This window comes from Chrysemys picta, chromosome 1, assembly GCF_011386835.1.
Source record: "Chrysemys picta bellii isolate R12L10 chromosome 1, ASM1138683v2, whole genome shotgun sequence".
NCBI lineage: Eukaryota > Metazoa > Chordata > Testudines > Emydidae > Chrysemys > Chrysemys picta.
In genome coordinates, this window is record NC_088791.1 from 93,213,456 (window position 1) to 93,233,484 (window position 20,029).

Sequence of the window (20,029 nt, forward strand, 5' to 3'; positions counted from 1 at the left end):
TTATTTTTGAGAGTGAGAGAGAGAGACAGACAGACAGACAGACAGACGGTTCAGTTAATGAAATCAGGACCCTTCCAGATGGAATCACAGACGAAGGTAGGTCAGTCCTATGCTTCAACAATCTTGACAGTGTTCTTTTAATACTAGACCCTCCCGCAAGGCACTCTAGTGAAGGTGTTTCTATCCCCTGATAAAATAAACTGTGAGATTCAATCCCACTACAGAAATAAAAAGTCTTCAGGCCAACTGACAGTTACAAAAGCCTGCTAATGTATACCATTATGTACACAGGAATCTCTAACGAAGGAAACTTCACACATTAACCAATACCATGCAAGTACTACACCTATTGATAAGTCTCTAAATAAGTGCATATTTCTATTTCCACTCTCCCTTTATCCACTAACAAACCCTATCTACCTATTACACATCCACATTCGAGTCCCTTATACACCAAAATGCAATCTACTACTCTTCAATAACTAGCCCAAATTTCATTTGATATTAATGGGGAGGACAACAGTAAAGTCTACCGATGCCTCATCCAAGTACTAATAGCTCCAAAGAAGTGTTTATAGAATAAAATACTCATTGAAGATGTGAACATAGTTGAAAATGGAACAACATTTTTTGAACTACTATAAGAATAAAAGTTATTGGAACCACAAAATGTCTTGCGACTATCATCAATTTTTAATTCCAGTCACCAGGTCAATGAAGCATAAGCAACAAGAGCCAAACTTTTTTTTTTTTTTTTTTTTTTTAAATTAACTGTAACCTATAGTATATTCACTTAGGTAAATGAAAAATTTATATTGTGGGTAAAAAGAAATTCAGATGACTAATCAAGCAAAAAGCAACGTCCTCAACAAAGTATTGTGTTTATAGTACAGCTGAATAATGTGACTATTCTTGTATTTTAGCTGAGGTATCAAAACTGTAGTTTTACACTTGTACAAATTTTATTAGTAACCTAACTAGGACTTAGTTCTTTAGGGTAAGCTCTGGCATTTTACTCTGTATTTGTACAACATCTAACACAAAGGGTCCTTGATCCTGATTGGGACCCCTGGACACCGCTGGACAGTAATACAAATAATTTGGTGAGGAACTCTGCCCACTCCAAGTTTTGAATGTTCTCTACAGTCAAAATAGTGCTGGGAAGGTAGAATATAGTGTTGTAAGTCACCTGAAAAGCTGCAGCTAGAAATCAGGTCAGCTGGGAAAGAATTCTCAAATTTTATTCACAGTAAACAAATGCAGCAACAAAAGGCAGAGAGCACACCATTTAAATGAGGCCAATATAATACCCCTCCATGTTATTCTCTGCAATCACATACTTAGTTTCATGATCAAGTTTCTGAGAAATTTTATTAAAGCAGGAATTTAACTTCCACTTTTTTATGTTATCTGCTTCATTTAAAAAATTGTCTACATGTTTCAATCACCACAAGTTTGAAACTCTTCTTCAATTTACTGATCATACTAGTATGAACAGAAAGAAATGGCAACAATTATTTTGAAAAGCTTGGCTCATTTCCACTATAGAAAAGAATGCATCTGCTCAGTACTAGAACCTCCCTGAGTTCATCTTAGCTATCTAAGAAACAACTTCGGCCACAGAGGTAGCAGCCTGTGTTGCTAGCCTACTAAAAGCATAAGACCAGAACCAATTAAACAATTCAGTTCCCTGCATTAACTAGAAGGCAGTGTTTTAGGGGTGGGTAAGATCATTTTCCTCCTTTAAATGACGAAGTGACACTGGAATTGTATGTTAAAAAAAGTTTCTATGGTCTGGCTCTGCCAAAGATCCAAGATCTTCCTAGCCTCTATAAAGAGAGAAGTCAAGAACAGGATAATCACCATAATGTTGGCACTGGCTCGAGCAAAGGAATTATCTAGATATACGTAGAAAGAAGAACAGGAGTACTTGTGGCACTTTAGAGACTAACAAATTTATTAGAGCATAAGCTTTCGTGGACTACAGCCCACTTCTTCGGATGCATATAGCATATATGCATATATGCATCCGAAGAAGTGGGCTGTAGTCCACGAAAGCTTATGCTCTAATAAATTTGTTAGTCTCTAAGGTGCCACAAGTACTCCTGTTCTTCTTTTTGCGGATACAGACTAACACGGCTGCTACTCTGAAACTAGATATACGTAGGACATCCATCATTATAGTGCCATTAGCAGAGGGCTTTCCCCTCCCCCAACCAAAGAAAGTTTTCTATATTTCCACCAAAAATACTTAGAGACATTTTTTCTCCATGCACTTTCTTAATAGAAATGAGTCAATTTCTTTTTTGATTACATTTCCTCTTTCCTCAAACTATAAAAGGCCAGCATCTAAATGGTCCATCCTGTAAAGGACATTTCATTTACAATTCCAGTTCCTTTCTGGAAATTTATTTTAAATAAGCAACGTTCACATTTCAGGGAGCACCAATCTACAAGATGCACACCAAGGGTTGACAATGGGCAAACTCTTCTTTTGGTGCATTTCAGTTGTTTCACAAGACAAGAAACATGTAAAGCTTCATATACATATTTCCATTGGTAAAGTGAATTCACTTTCTCAGCTCTAGCTTCCTAACGCCATTAATCCTTTAACTACAAATTCTGATTAACCCACTGCAGAATATACAAAGCAGAATTTTGTGTTTCAGAATTTAAGGCAAATCAGCACACTGACTCTTCAGTTACTAGCTACTATGAAATATGGGTATTTAAGAAACCAAGGGCGAGCACCCCAAGAACAACCAATGCTTCCAGCACGTTTAAACAAGAGTGATTCCCACCATTTACTATGGTAAGGCCCTTTTTAAATAAACGTGAGACTCACTGTTTGTTTTCTTCACCAGGAGGTGGAGTCTTGCCATGCCCTTCCATTACAAAATCCTCATGTTCCATCTGCAAAGGCAAGCATTGCAGGTCAGAAATTGGTGAAGCAAAATGCATGTCACCCTAAAGTGTTCTTTTTCCACATATCACAACTTAATGTAGCCACTTTATTTCAGTGACTGGTCCAGAACAGACCATCTAGATTCTAAACAATGAATGCACACCTTCATTCCTCTTATTGTGGTATCATTCTACAGCACAATTTCCAGAATGCCTGTGTGCATAACAAAAAAAGAGCTTCCGAGAGAGGAAGGATGGTTTAATGACTAAAGCAAAAGAGCAGTAGTTAGGAGATCTGGATTCTGTACCTAGCTCTGCCATGGACTTCCTGTGTAGCCTTGGCCAAGCACTTCATCTTTCTACTTCAGCTTCCCTATATGTTAACTGGGAATAAAAATACTCATCTACCTCACATCTTTAAGGATTAATTAACATTTTTAAAGGACTCTGGGATCCAGGAATGGAGGGTACTGTAAAAACAGAGTATGTTTTGTGAAAAATAACTTTTGTATTTTTAAAAAAAAAAGACTTGTCCATATGCATACCGCCACATACTGTGGCCAGCGGAAGAAAAAGCCTAAATGAGCCTTCAAACAAATGTTGTTCCAGTGATAGCATAAGGTAGGCATTTCCTCTGGCTCTCAGGATAGAAGATTCAAGGGACACTAGGGAAGTTTTCTGTTTAATTATCTTATATTCTTCTCCACAATTCCAGTGTGTATTTTAAACCATTTCTTAGCAAGGAAATCAGAGCACCTAAACACTACATCTAATCATCATCAGTGAAACAATCACCACTCAATTACCTCCCTCAGCTAGAATTTCCTGTACTGGCAGCAGAATATTTCACCTTTATATGAAACCATACATAAATTTATTATATATAACTAGAGCCCTGCATGGATACAGGATTTGTATCCACATCGGATCTGTGATCTGCAAAAATGGTCCGTGGATATCCACATGCGCAGATATAAAGCGGGTATCTGCAGATTTGCAGGACTCTCTATATAAACACCAATACATGCACATTTAGCAACCTTGCACACCATGTGAAGTAAGCTAGCCACGCTGCAATACTTGATATAGGCTTGTAGACACCATAGTCAGAGATGACAGATAAAATTAACTGAATGATACCCAAAAAAGAAACCTGTGATCCACTGTTTTAAACTGGGGGTAGGGGGAAAAGAGCATTAATACAGGAGGTAAGGGTAATCTGCTTTGGTAGTTCTTTGGGGAAAAAAAAACAGTAGGCCTCTCCCGATCTGTACCTCAATACTGTCGAGCAGTGACCAAAAAAAAAAAAATCACTTATGCGAGGCACTGTCTGAATATCCAAAGATGACATTTTACAGGGACAAGAGAAGCAACATTATTGTCTGGCTAGACAAGTAGTCCTGAACAAGACCACAGATGCACTGTAAAAGATCAATGAGCTATAAGCAAGTAGTGATGTCCAATAAACATATATTCCCAAACAAAACGTGTTTAAGATTGATACATATTTACATCAGTGACTATTTAAAACATTATCAAAACATTGTAGTTATTTTTTAAAAAATGCTTGAAAGCCAGGAAATTCAGCACTGTAGTTTTGCAAATAAGCATAATTTCCATCCATTATGGAGTTTGGGGTCTTAAAGACCTATGGAATGGATGAAGGAGGTAGATACAGTAGAGTTTCTATTATTATAGAGCAGTGAAAGTTCTCTGGCACAATGTAACGGCACACAGAAGAAGGTATTCATATGCAATACAGAAACAAAAGGAGGGATTCTATTATGTTTTTCTATATATGTTCAGGTGGATTGGGAAAGGTCTGTTGCCAATATGAGACAAGTCTCATTTTCTGTACACACAGATTTCAGGAGAGGGTTTGTGGTATTGGAAATAAGTGCATAGTAATTTGGAGAGAAGGACTGGATATATAGCACAGATATTTATATAGGGTCAGAGTTAAGCTAAACTGACATCTTTTATAAAAACTGAAATTTACTCCTATAGAGGCCAATAGAAAGGAGCAAACGCAGGTAAAATATAAAATGGAAATTAGGAGAGAAAAGTGGGAATTTGAAGAGCAAATAAAGACAAAAGAAAGACTTTAAATATATTAGAAGCAGGAAGCCTGTGAGAGAGAAGGAGTAAAATGAGCAATTAAAGGAAGGATAAGAACATTTCATAGAAGCAAAATGATTAGTTTTTAACCAAAGGAATGTTGGGGAGGTCCCTTTCTTAGACCTACTCCTTTCAGGTAATAAAGATGAGTGACGGTCAGAAACTGACATTTTATGAATTTGTGTAAATTCCTACTTTTTTTCTAAACTAAACAGCAGCAAGTCTCAAGGACCTGAACGTACTGAAAGAATTTAAGAATGAAATCTGAAGTGTCAAAGGCAGCAAATGTTGGAAGCTTAAAAGACATCAGGAGTGACCTACAACTATTGAGCATTACTTCAAGTACCAGGAAAATTGTTTGAAATTGTAATTTAAAATAGAATTATAAAATACCTAGAGGTGCCTGGTATGATAAAGGATCATTTCTCTAAAGAAAAAAAATCAGGCCTTTTTGATACATTAAAATTCTCTGAGTACGTCCACAAGATAATGGAGAAAGAAGTGCCTAACAATTTATTTGGACTTACAAAAATCCTTATGCAAAATTTCTCACAAGAAGCTATTAGAAAAATTAAGCAGTCATGGAGTGAGAGATAAAGTAACAGCACAGATGAGAAACTGGCCAAGAGACAAAACAAAGTAGGAATAAATAGTAAATAATATAGCAAAAGGTTAAAAGTAGGATGCCCCACGGATCTGTACAAGGATAGGGGTTCTTTGATATAAACTGAATATCAATCAACTGGAAAAAGGGGTGAATAGGGAGGTGACAAAGTTTGCAGATGACATTTACTTAAGTGAGTCAAAACTAGAGAAAACTAGGGGGGGAACTTCAGAGGGACCTAACAAAGCTGTGTGAGTGGGCAACACAGTGGCAACTTCAATTCAGTGTTGAAAAATACAAGGTAGTTCATACAGGAAGGAACACATTACAGCAGTAAGAAGAACAGGAGTACTTGTGGCACCTTAGAGACTAACAAATTTATTTGAGCATAAGCTTTCGTGGGCTACAGCCCACTTCATCGGATGCATAGAATGGAACACACAGAAAGAAGATATTTATACGTACAGAGAACATAAAAAGGTGGAAGTAGCCACCAGTGGTTCTTAACCTGGGGGTGCGAGACATGCCAGATTTTTTTAAAAGATAAATCATTGAAAACACAAATTAAGCACAAGCACATAAGTACAACTACTTTGTTTCATCAAACCTATGTATTTATTAACATTACACATTTTAATGATTATTGTAATATACAAACAAAATATATATCTAGGTTTAAGGGGTGCGAGAACACATTTTAGGTTTAAGGGGTGCAAGAACATATTTTGAGAATCAAAGGGGTGCTGGCTGCAGTAAAGGTTAAGAACCACAGCATTTTAAATTAACTGGTCAGAAAGAGGACTTCCACTTCACTGTAAAAAGCTCAGTGAAAATCTCTGCTCTGCATGCTGCATAATCAAAAAAGCAAGACAAATATTAAGTTGCATAAAGAATAGTCTGGAAAGCAACACTGACATGATTGTAACATTATGTAAATCAATGGTATGCCCTCTTCTGGAATACTATATTTAGTTCTGGTCACTCAATCAAAAAAACCCCCAAACCATAGCTGAAATAGTGGGAGTTTAGCGACACAATGAAAATGTTTAGAAGTACGGGAAAACTTCCACATGACGAAAGACTGAAAACACTAGGATTGTTTTTCTTCTCTCAAAACATATGAGACACATGAGAGAGAGAGAGAGAGAGAATAATAAATGGTGTAGAGAAATTAAAATGGGTGCCACTTTCTACTACCTCTCAGTACAAGATGACATTCAATTATATTGAAAAACCACCAATTTAAAATAGAGAAGGAAATTATACATGGTGTAAAAAATAAACTTGTGAAATTCACTGCTACAAATATATCATTGAGGTTATGTGCCTAGAAGGATTTTTAAAAGTTAGATATTTCATATGGATGAGATCATAGATACGTTAGAGATGATTAAAAAAATAGAAGGGATAACTCCCATGCTTCAGACATAAGCAAACCTCTGAGAGGGGCTAGAAAGGTCTATGAACTGGTCATTCCAGTTATTTGGTAGGTGGTTTCTTGGATCTTTCTCCAAAGCATTTGGTACTTACTACTGGCAATGGTTGGATATAAAATACTGGACTAGGCAGACCGCATGTCTGATTTGGTCTGGCAATTTTATGTTCCTACATAGTTTGCAAAACCTTGGCTCCAAATTTCTTAGCTTTTGAACAATTGCTTTTTGAAATAACATTTTATGGACATTTAACTGGTATATATTTGTAACCTTGAAACTTCATTCTACTCAAAGTGACTTTGTTAAAAAATAAGGCATTATGGAATTCCAAATTTGTGGTGTTCGAACAATTCCAGATCAAATTTACTCCACAAGTAAAATATTTTTCCTCCAGCCCACTCACTGTATCTTTATGGCTTATACATCATGGCTAGTAATTCTGGCAGGCCATATGCTGCCCTCCATTATATCTGCCTTCAATTGGGATTTGCACAAAGGTAACTGAGCATATAATTTGAAAACAATGAAGTTGTGCACAGGAGACTCTGAAATTGGAACTTTGATTATGCGCAAAGTTAGAAGAGACTCTTGTTCATATCCTTATAGCTGGGATGTTTCTGCAGGGATGACACGTAGTAAAATATCTGTCATCAAAGCAGACCAACAGCATTATGAATACACACAGGGGACAGATGTGTTCATTCTATTTTAACAGAGCTTTGTCACTGGATTTCCTATGTTTTAGACATTATTTTGAAACACAGACCTGTGAAAGCTTTGTTTAGGTTTTATTTTCACTATAATAAATTCCTGCAACCCAACTAGTTCAGCTGGTGGAGCTTTTAAATTCCACAACATATGCATGACCAAGGGAAAGAAGTTGTGTCATGCACTCTGGCACCCAATAGTTATATCTGCTGTGGTGTGAACGTGGAGGAGGTGTTTACCTTCTGTCATTGAAAGGGTGAAACCAATGGAATGGATAAGGATGGATGCACAAGGTATGCCATTTCCTCCTTTGGGTTACAATTGGCTGAGGGCAGGCTTCAAGACTCACCCCTCCAAGCCTCCAAATCCCACCCACAGTCCCATGTGTCCCCACTCACTCTGCCTCCTTTTACTCCCCAGCAAGCCTCTCAATAATCTTTTTACTGTGCCCTGACAATGCCAAGACCAGTGCTTATGCCCTCTCCTTTTAAGGAAGCTGAAGCCCAGCCTCCTTCCTGTGCTTCCATGATATAATGTGATGTGATTTGTGGCAGCAACACACCTACCATTTGAATCCATACATAATAGTGCGTTCTAAGTCCTCAGACAATTTTGTCTTGCATGATAGGCAGGGATGGAAAATTGTCTTGGAGTTCTCAGAAATCAAAAGATTCTGTGATCTTTTTTCTCTCTTTTTTGACTCTGATGTAACAAGTGCCATTGTCAAAGGTGGAGAGTGAATGGGGGTCTTGGAAGGGGAGGGGAGTGGTGGGAAAAAGAACAGGACTGAAGATTTTACAAATGCTGCTGCTAAAGAAGCATAGTTGCATCCACTCCACCCCCAGAGGAGTGAGGAGAAGCAGGAAAGGCACAGGAGCTGGCCGAGGCATGGATTTTCTCCTAACAGGGCTGCAGGGGAAGTCATCGATTCTAAGATCAGGAATCTGAAGAGAGTACATTCACCGCTTGTCCTTTATGGCAAGAGGTATGGGTGCAAGCTTGAAGATGCCAGCAGCCAAGGAGATAGGACTTCAGGCAGCTGAGGCAAGATATTAATAACCTGCTATTTTTTGGAAAAAACGTGACAAACTTTTAAGTCTAGCATTCTGGTTACTTCAAGACTATTGTCATAATGAAACCAATTTTTTTAAAAACATAAAAAGTTCAGCTGTCAGTGCTGATCTAAAGATTTAACCAAAACAAGTTCTGCTAGAGATGGATATTGTTTTTCCAAAAGTTTATTTCATATGAAACTTTAAGCTACCTACATTAGTTCTCATTGAGGGTGAGAAATGAATAAAATAAATCTGAAGTTTTTAGTCCAAGTTGTTGCAGACAGAACGTACCAAAAACATAAGAAAACTTCAACAGTCAAAGATTACATTTTCCCAAACTCTGATGTTTCTAAGACATCTTTTTTCCAATTAACCTCAACATCTTGCAAAAAGAAATCTCCTAAATCTCTACTTTAGAGAGCATATATGAGAAATCTCAACTGGAAGGGCTGTTTTCAGAAGAACTTGAGGAAGGGATAGTTGTTAAAAAAACAAACACAAACATTAGGCTTACAATGAAAAGCTATTTAATCAGCGGAGACAAAATAAGGATATCTGAATAAAGAGAAAAACATATATTCTTATATATAGTTAAGGTTGCTTGCAGAGTTCAATAAAAAAACCCAACAACTGTTCCCACTCATTCACCTCTCTAAAAAGTCCTCTTGTAAGGCTCTAATTTTCCATGGAGGAAATCTGTTCAACCACTTGCATTAAACAAGTGGATGAAAGAGTTTTGAAAAGGTTTTAAGACTTTTCAGGCAACAATAGCTCAAAATCATATGAGCCAAAAGCTTCATATTTGACCTATCACTATATCTCTATACGACTTTACCAGGTACATTTGATAAACATTTTTAAGAGTCCAGCAAGCAAACCGCTGCCGAGGTTTTACATTTGTTTTAATCTAATGAAGCTCTAAATTTTATAACCTTGTCTACAACATTGAGGTTTCTCTCAAATTCTCCTACTGTTGCTCTAATACCAGTGCACTTCCCAGGCACTAGCAACAGCAAGAGTGCTATTGTAGATGGGCCACCAGTATTTTCTCTACTGCATTACTCAGATCTGCTCTGACTAAAATGTCAGCAACTGGTCACTAGTGCGCCTTCTGTTGCTATCACTAATGGAACTGCACCAGTGTTAGAGGAATAGTGGAAAAGTTTGTCAAAAAACACCATACAGATACAGCTTATGAATCATCATAAAGGAGAAGAGGATATTGGCATATTATCTCCACCTGGCCTGACCAGAGGCCAACCCAGGGATATCTTGGATAATCTACACTGGGGAAAGAGTTTTGTCTACACTAACATTTTCCCCCACTTTATTTGCCTAGCTTTGGTGGTAGAAATGTTGAAAGCACAATTTTAGACAAGTACAAGCATTTTCACTCCCATATCATCTAGCAGTGCCAGACCAAAGAGGAGGGAAAATTTCCAAAAGTTCTCAGTGTAGATGCATCCTCAGAGGGTGCATCTACATTAAAATAATAACGTAAAATTAGTTCCAATACTATGACAACCAACAACAGCACAGCTACACCAGTGCTAAGTTGCTAGTATAAACGAGATTCAGACACTGGATAATACTTAGTCCTGCCATGAGTGCAGGGGACTGAACTAGATGACCTCTCAAGGTCCCTTCCAGGCCTATGATACTATGATTAACCAGCATATTAACAAAAGCTCATGCAGAGCAGGTTTTCATGACATGGTGGCAAAAAAAAAAAAAAAAAAAAAAAGCGCAAGTCCTCTCTATACTACAGCTTTGGTCTTCTAGTATTAGTGAAGCTGTACTATAGCTGGCACTTGCTGTAATATAGGTACTAATATTTCTAATGTGGACAAGACTGAGTATGGCTCACGGAAATAGACATAGCAAAATCCAAAGGTGAGTGGGTTTAACATCAAAACATAGTGGGAAGAAGGATTGTGTAGTGGTTATATCAAGGACTAGAACTTTAGGTTCTCCCTCTAATTCTGTCACTAATTCACCATGTGATCTTGAGCAAGCCACAACTTCTATGTCCCACCTCTAAAATGGATACGTTACTACTTACCTACCATACAAGACTACTAAGAGGTTTAATGTTAAGCACCTTGAGATCCCTGAATGAACGACAGAGACTCAGGGCTTCACAGTGCTGTACAGACAAGAAGACAGTCCCTGCCACAGAAAGTTTACAGTCCACATTACTTAAGTGCAAAGTAATATTATACTGTAAACGTTTTCCATTATCCACTAAATTGGTTAATTTAGAAGCTTTTTGATTTTAAATTAATTACAGTTTGAATACCTGGAGAAGACACTTGAAAAGCTTCAGTGTCGAGGTTACTTCAGATAGCATTCAGTAATATTTCAGGGAACCACTTCCACCCTCTCCTCCCCTGCCCCACAAAAGGCACAAAAAGTGTGCTGACTATGAGAGCCTGTAAGGAAAAAGACCCACCATTTCCTGCAGCCTTCACAGATGACACCCTCTTCTCCATTAACATAATTATTATTATTGTATTTCCTTGGAGTCCTAGACATGGACTAGGACCTCACTGTGCTAGGAGCTATACAAAACACACAACAAAAAGATGGTCTTTGCCCTAAATAGCTTACAATCCATTCTCTACACATAACATTTCGTTACTTTAGGGTGGATGGATGCATATATTTTGTTAGTATAAAAAAAAAGACATTCACAAACTCAAAATGCGCAGCTGAAGATGACCTCATTCAAATCAGAAGTAATAATCAAGACCTTAACCATTTCACAAGAATTTTGAAAAGAACCTGGCCAATTTAGTACCATTCTATCTACCTAAAATTCTCTCTGTATTTTCACTTGGCTATTTTCTTCACTTCCCTCCTAAACACTGTTATATCACATTTTCTTGAAAAGAATAACAGTGCCATAATCCATCCCTGAGATGGCTGGATTCAACAGTGGGTGACCAATTGATATTGCTTTGGTGTTCTTGTGGGTGAAGTGTAATTTATAACGTAATCACCATTTTTTGCAGAGTGCATTCCTGCATACATGCTGCCTTCTTAAGTAAAAACAAACAAACAAAGCTTGATGAATATTTGTCAAACAAATTATCTGATGACAAGAAAAAGTCCTCTAACATAGGATACATCTACACTGCAAAACAAAACAAAAAACCCACAGCAGTGAGTCTCAGAGACTAGGTCAACTGACACCAAGCTCATGCTATGGACTAAAATTAACAGTGTAGATGTTCCCATTCAGGCTGGAGCCTGAGCACTGAGACCCACCCCCCACACGGAATTTCAGAGCCTGAGCAGGAACATCTACACTGTTATCTTTAGCCCCATAGAGTGAGCCAACAGTCAGTTGACCCACCCAGGCTCTGAGACTCACTGTTCCGGGGGTTTTTTTTGGGCACTTCTGGTTTGTTTTTTTGCAGTGTAGATGTAGTCTAGTTACTGTTGCACATTTTCTTTTCAAATGGTCATGCCTAGGTTAACTTACTACTATATATATATATCTGTTTAAGAGCCGAGCTGCCCGAGCGCTACCGGCTTCGGGCAGCCCCCATGCCTCCGGACCCTGCGCCGCCGGAGCCCGGGAGGGGAAGTGCCCGGCCAGCGGCTGGGGTCCGGAGGCAAGGGGGCTGCCCGAAGCCGGTAGCGCTCGGGCAGCTCAGCTCTTAAACAGAGCCGAAGAGTCAGGGGAGGAGCAGAGCCGCCATTTTCCCGGACATGTTCGGCTTTTTGGCAATTCCCCCCGGACGGGGGTTTGAGTGCCGAAAAGCCGGACATATCCGGGAAAAAGAGGACGTATGGTAACCCTACTAGTGCTGCTCAGTTTTACCAAGCTGCAGCAGAGTGAAAGCAGATAAATCTTACCAAATTTTCATAGAGGCTACTCAGTACTCTGTGGGCAGCTATGATTTTCAGGCATCTCAGCTGGACACCCAAAAAATGAAGAACACCCAACAAATGGCCACTTCTAAAACCGTTGGGCAAATCATTATACCAGCATCACATGGGAAATCTGTGGCAAAGTCAGGACTATAACCCAGATCACACAAGTCCCAATGCAATGCCTTAACCACAAGACAATTCTCTCTCTCTTTTTCTGTAGCCTCTTGTGCCTCATTCATTATAAAACCTTATCGCTTTCACCATCCAACTGAGGAACCAAATAAGTAAAGGGGGTTCCTATAGAAAGCAGTATGTGATCATGTAATTAATATGCACATGCACAAAGGAGCAGACTTAAGGTTGTACAGGAATTCCCCAATTTCTGACTACTTGACTTTGCAATCTAACACAATGTTCTTTTAATGTAGATTTTTCTATGGAATACTCTGTTTTTATACACACACACACACACACACACACACACACACACACACAATTATAAGGGAAGAGGTAGAGAATGAGATATAAAGTGTGGATGAAAGAGCAGGAAAAGAAGAAACAGACACTAAATACAACACCGGAAAAGAAATATTTACCCTCTATAACAGTGGTACTCAACCAACAGTACATGTTCCCCTGGGGGTACATAGAGGTCTTCCAGGGGGTAAATCCATTCATCTTGATATTTGCCTAGTTTTACAACAGGCTACATAAAAAGCACCAGTGAAGTCAGTACAAACTAAAATTTCATATAGAATACTTGTTTATACTATACAGTGAAATGTAAGTACAATATTTATATTCCAGTTGATTTATTTTATAATTATATGGTAAAAATGAGAAAGTCAGCAATTTTTCAGTAATAGTGTGCTGTGATACTTTTGTTTTTTTATATCTGATTTTGTAAGCAAGTAGTTTAAGTGAAGTGTAACTTGGGGGTTCATAAGACAAATTAGATTCCTGAAAGAGGTAATCTGGAAAGGTTGAGAGACCATGCTCTATAAGAAGAAAAAGTGAACCAAGGCCAGGAAGAGAAATAAGTTTTTATTTTTTATAATCTCAATGGATAACATTGATGTTTATTTTTATGCTTTTTTAATTTTTATTTATTTAAATTTTCACAGTTGCAAGAAATGATGGGGGAGGTCAGACAATTATTTAATGACAGCAGACAGTGAAATTAAAAAATTAAAGCTTTATAACCTTTAAAACACAAATTGTCAACGTCAAAATATACAGAGTAAACAACCTTAAATCAATTTATAAGAAGTTATCAAGCAGCATTTTTCTTACTTTGCCTAACCATAAGTTTCAATTATTACTGATGGAAATATTTTGTCAATTTGTGTGTGAATTATGAAATTGATGTTTATTAACATTTACCAATAAACATCTAATCTTTCCAAGCCTAGAAATGAGGTATAACTAGACAGATGGAAAAAGTGACCTTTTAAGTAATTTAACTGAAAGCTGATTGACAATGTTACAATTCAATACAGTAACTCCCCGCTTAACGTTGTAGTTATGTTCCTGAAAAATGCTACTTTAAGCAAAACGATGTTAAGTGAATCTAATTTCCCCATAAGAATTAATATAAATAGAGGGGGTTAGGTTCCAGGGAATTTTTTTTCACCAGACAAAAGACTATATATATTATATATAGACATATTCACAGTATAAGTTTTAAATAAACAATTTAGTACTGTACATAGCAATGATGATTGTGAAGCTTGGTTGAGGCGGTGGAGTCGGAGGGCGGAAAAGGGTAGGATATTTCCCAGGGAATGTCTTACTGCTAAATGATGAACTAGCACTCAGCTGAGCCCTCAAGGGTTAACACATTGTTGTTAATGTAGCCGCACACTGTACAAGGCAGCACGAATGGAGGGAGGAGACACAGAGAGACACATCATGTGAGTGAGAGTGAGAGACAGAGACACACACAGTGTGTGTGTGTGTGTGTGTAGTATTTTAGACTATAACAGTGTTTAAAAGAGAACTGGATAAATTCATTGTGGTTAAGTCCATTAATGGCTATTAGCCAGAATGGGTAAGGAATGGTGTCGCTAGCCTCTGTTTGTCAGAGAATGGAGATGGATGGCAGAAGAGAGATCACTTGATCATTGCCTGTTAGGTACACTCCCTCTGGGGCACCTGGCATTGGCCACTGTCGGTAGACAGGATACTGGGCTAGATGGACCTTTGGTCTGCCCCGGGACAGACAGACAGACAGAGTGTGAGTGAGTGAGTGTGTGTGTGTGTGTGGTATTGACCCTTTAAGTACACTGCCCCCACTCTAAGTACACTGACTTTTTAAGTAGATCAGCAAGTTGAGACAGCAGCTGCTGACAGCAAGCTCCCTCTTTCCTGAGCCCTGTTGTGTCCCCACACCCCACTCTTTGGAGATAAAGTACAGGAGCGGGGCGCAGGAGCTCCTGACATTAGCACCCCTTTTCTCCCTCCCTCCTCCCCCCACGCATAGCAAGCAGGAGGCTCCCGGGAGCAGCTCCAAGGCAGAGGGCAGAAGCAGCACACGGCAGTGGGGGGAGGGACAGCTGAAGTGCCCGGCAATTGATAACCTGCTGGGTGGCTGCTGCACAGGGAACTTAGGGGAGCTGATAGGGAGGCTGCCGGCCCACGCTGGTTCCAAGCCACCACCAGCTAGCTCCAATGGGCTGCTCTTCCTGCAAGCAGTGTACAAAGCAGGTGGCTGCCAAACAAACAATGTTATAAGGGAGCATTGCACAACTTTAAACAAGCACGTTCTCTAATTGATCAGCAACGCAACAACGTTAAACAGGATGACGTTAAGTGAGGAGTTACTACTGTACACTACACATTTATTTTTTTTCATTTACACTGCTGGGGTCAAAGCAGCAATGGTATTTTTCACCCTAGTTAATAGGCTTAGGTCTCAGGCTAGTAGGTGTCAAATTTTTCAAGCCCTGTTCAAACAGTTGGCCAATCTGGTCATGTTGAGCCTCTCAGATGCTTTTGATAGCATGGACCATGAGTTGTTGCTCTGGTAACTAATAGATGTAGCTGGGGTCTGCCTTCCAGCAGTTCAAGTCATACCTATAAGAATCAGTCAGCGATAGTGGACAGTTATTTGTCATCACTGAAGGACTGGATATACAGCATCCCTCAATCTATCCTATTCCACAGGTTTCTGAATGTCTGTGGTTTCTTGGCTAGATCATTGTAATTAGTTTTACTTTGACACTTCATTCTAGCTCAGAAGATCAAGGTCGATATCTGTGGTTTGGGAAGATGGTGCAAAAGAGAGTGTAGAGGAGGAGGGTGAAGGATAGTGCAAACAATCTGGCAAAAAGGAACAGTAGGGACAGAATCAAAAGGAAGAAAAATAATTTAATATTAAACAAAGTCCAGAAGCCTTACCTCTCTATTCTTCTTCACCTGTATTTTGTCTATGTAGATGGCAAACATTTTGGGAGAGACAACTGAAGCTTTTGGCGACCAGGTGATTGCTGGATGTGTAGCAGAATTCCTTAGAGAAAACGCTTCATAATTTGTTGGTCTTTCATCCTAATAATATGCCTGTACCACAAAAGCTGCCAAAAGGCATCTCCAGATCTCCGCAAATGCCTGAGAAGATGGGTTTTGTAGCTTGCCTGGTAGGTCTGGCAGACCAAAGAGTGGGGAGAGGATTCCAGAGTGAAGGGTCCTACAGAGGTACCTACTGGCAGCTCCCTCATGTTCAAGTTGAAGTCTTTCCTGGTGTGGGATGGGGAAGAAGGGGTCTCTTGGATCATTGGTTTTGGGACCAGGCTAGGGCTTTAAGAAGTACTTAGGTGCTTAAGTCCAGTTATAGGAACCACTGCAATCCACAAAACTCCCATTCAGCTGCTGCCTCGCCCTGCAAAAGCCTAAACTCGCCTGTGCCTAAGCCTTTTTCTTCCAGGCATGCACACTGCTATCTCCCACTTAAGCCCCAGAGCGATTCACAAACTGCGAAAGATAGGCATTCAGCTGCCCAAGCCACGTGCAGAGGCCTGATCCCATAACCAGCCTCTGAGAATACCTAGTGGTTTATGGAAAACAGACCTGTCAAATTCACATATTTTCTTTTGATGAGATTACAAGTTTGGTTGATAAAGGTAATAGTGTTGATGTAGTACCGGATGGCATTTTGATTAAAAAACTATATTGGTACAAAATTAACATAGCACACATTAAATGGATTAAAAACTGGCTAACTGATAGGTCCCAAAATGTAACCGTAAAAAGGGAATCTTCATTGCGTGGGTGTGTTTCTAATGGTGTCCTGCAGTGGTTTGTTCTTGGCTCTATTCTATTTAACAGTGACCTTGAAGGAAACATGAAATCACTGATGAAGTTTTCAGGTGACACAAATATTGGGGGAAATGGCAAATAATGAAGAGACAGGTCATGGATAGTCAGATTGGGATCACTCGGTAAACTGGACTCACCTGAGGGGCAAGCAAACAATATGTATTTTAATGTCAATTTATACATCTAGGAAAAAAAAGAATGTAGGCTATACTTAGAATCCCTCATCTTGTAACTTATCTGGGAAGCAATGACTCTGAAAATGGTAGCTAATCAGCTGAACATGTGAAGCTGTGGCCAAAAGGGCTAACACAATCCTTGGATGCATAAACAGGAGACTCTTGAGTAGAAGTAGAGGTTGTTTCACCTCTGTAGTTTGCACTGGTGTAACTGCTGCTGGAATACTGTGTCCAGTTCTGGTGTCCACAATTCAAGAAGGATGTTGATAAATTGGAGAGAGTTCAGAGAAGAGCCATGAGAATGATTAAAGGATTATAAAACAACCGTTAGAATGACAGGCTCAGGGAGCTCAATCTATTTAGCTTTAAAAAAGGGAATGTTAAGGGGTGATATGATCACAGTCTGTAAGTATCTACATGGGGAATAGAAGTTTAATAATGGGCTCTTCAGCCTAGCAGAGAAAGATACAACATGATCCAATGGCTGGAACTTGAAACTTAGATAAATTCAGACTGGAAATAAGGCACAATTTTTTAACGGCAAGAGTAATTAACCACTGGAGCAATTACCATAGCTCATTGTGATTCTCCACCACTGGTAATTTTAAAATCAAGACTGGATGTTTTTCTAAAAAGATATGCTTCCGAAATTATTTTTGGGACATTCTATGTCCTGTGCTGTACAGGCCAGACTAGATTAGTGGTCCCCAAACTGTGAGGCGCAGAGTAATGGCAGGGAGCACAGGGAGGGCTAGGCCAGCCCCCGCAGGGAAGGCAGGGAGTGAGCGCAACCCAGCCCCGCTCCACCTCTGGCCTGACCACAACTCCGCCCGGGGGGGGCAGATACATGCCATTACTGAGGCGTGCGGGGGGAGGGTGCGAGAGGAAAAATGTTTGGACACCACTGGACTAGATGATCACAATGGTCGCTTCTGACCTTGGAATCTATACTGAGTTTTGTAATCACAAAATTCAAGTTATTGCAATCCCTTCCTATCATGGCTTCTTCCTGCTTGTTCAGAATGTAGCAGGACATTTCCTCATTGGTCTGAGCAATCAGGATCATTTTACATCTAACCCATAAGCTTTAATTTCCTAAAATGTGGCAGATTAAGATGGAAAAATTTTTAAAGCCTTTTACCATGCAGGTTCTGGTTATATTCAAAATCACTTGCTTGAATCCTGCTGTAATGAGTATCTGAATTTCTACACCATCTTTAATTGACAGCGTGCTTTAGTGAACTCTAGGGCCTGGTCCACACTAACCCCCCACTTCAGACTAAGGTACGCAAATTCAGCTATGTTAATAACGTAGCTGAATTCAAAGTACCTTAGTCCGAACTTACCGTGGGTCCAGACGCGGCAGGCAGGCTCCCCCGTCGATGCCGCGTACTCCTCTCGCTGAGCTGGAGTACCGGCGTCAACGGAGAGCACTTCCGGGATCGATCCCAGAAGATCGATCGCTTACATCCGGACCAGGAAGTAAATCCAGACGTACCCAAAGATGGAGAAACTGCTCCTCTCAGTCCTCAAAGTCTGATTCAGCCCATCCTTCCCCCTTTTTAAAACTCTGGGCACCTTGCAGGAGTATTTATAGAGTGCCACCTCCTACAAGTCATTATTTCGTTATCCAGTGCTAGCTTAATTTTGGAGGGCAGGGCAGCCATATAAGCCACAGTTCTTCAAGGCTTGTAATAGTCATTTCAAAGTTGCACTCTGTCCAAGATGATGTACAACTACAACAAAAACATGAAAGGCCACCTTCCAACACAATTAAAATGGGTCACACTAAATAGAGGGTCCAATACAACAAAGGGTCCAATACAATAGAGGATCAGAGAGACAGTAAATGTGGCTCAATGGTTCTAGTGAAAAACATTTATTTTTTCAAACAAACAAATAAATAAAGGAGGAGGAGGAGACTTGCTAAAAGCAAGTCCCCCACCCTGGAGCTCACCATAACAAAAGCAGAATTTGGCTGCTAACCTGTTCTTGTCACCAAACCAACAGCTCCTTTCCCTCCCATTTAGTCTCTTCCAGAGCATCACTCCCTCTCCAAATTGAGAGGTTCTCCATATATGGCAGCTTCCTCTTATTGACTGTCCCTAAAGCAAGCATTTCACTGCACACTGGTGCAATGTCCACACATGAAGTATCAGACATTAGAAATGAAAAGCCGTGCTAGGTCATCTAGGCCACATCCACCTACATCGGGGTGGCCAACCTGTGGCTCCGGAACCACATGAGGCTCTTCAGAAGTTAATATGCAGCGCCTTGTATAGGCACCAACTCCAGGGCTGGAGCTACAGGTGCCAACTTGCCAATGTGCCAGGGGGTGCTCACTGCTCAACCCCTGGCTCTGCCACAGGCCCTGCCCCCTCCCCACCCCTTCCCACTCCCTTCCCCTCCCACATGCCATCCATGAAACAGCTGATTGGGAGGTGCACGGCTCCCAGCGCTGTAAGCTAATCCCCTCGGGGAGATGGAGTACCTAGTGCCGCGACCACACTCGCACTTCTGCGGGAGCGTTCCCGCAGCAGCGCTTTGGAGTTTCAAGTGTAGCCAAGCTCTCAGATGCCAGAAGGGTAGTAAAGCTGGAGTGAATCACAGGGATAAGGACAGGAAAATGACAACATGAGGGAATATTACAGGCTGACAAATAAGAACAGGTGGGTAAATGGAAAGGAAATAAAGCAGCAGCAGAAAGATCTACAGGAAAGTTTCTCAAGAGGGCTTGATGTCCAGCACTGTAGAGAGAACCAAAACAAGAATAGAGGGAAGTCAATATTTCCAGATTACCTTTTTTTTTTTTTTTTTTTTTTGGTTAATACT

General features: G+C 39.9%; 1 protein-coding gene across 24 annotated transcripts in view; it reads right to left on the minus strand.

Annotated features, from left to right (window-relative positions):
* TNRC6B (trinucleotide repeat containing adaptor 6B) overlaps positions 1-20,029 on the minus strand; it is a 208,958-nt gene that overhangs the window by 150,789 nt on the left and 38,140 nt on the right. For 19 of the 24 annotated variants that reach the window (XM_065563504.1, XM_065563446.1, XM_065563429.1 and 16 more), the window contains one exon: positions 2,846-2,913. The exons of 4 other annotated variants lie outside the window; for them this stretch is intronic. In XM_065563504.1, the coding sequence (XP_065419576.1) occupies positions 2,846-2,913 (68 nt within the window). Of the gene's footprint in view, positions 1-2,845; positions 3,076-20,029 lie in introns of those variants that run through there. One more of the 24 variants, XM_065563438.1, reaches the window with a different exon arrangement.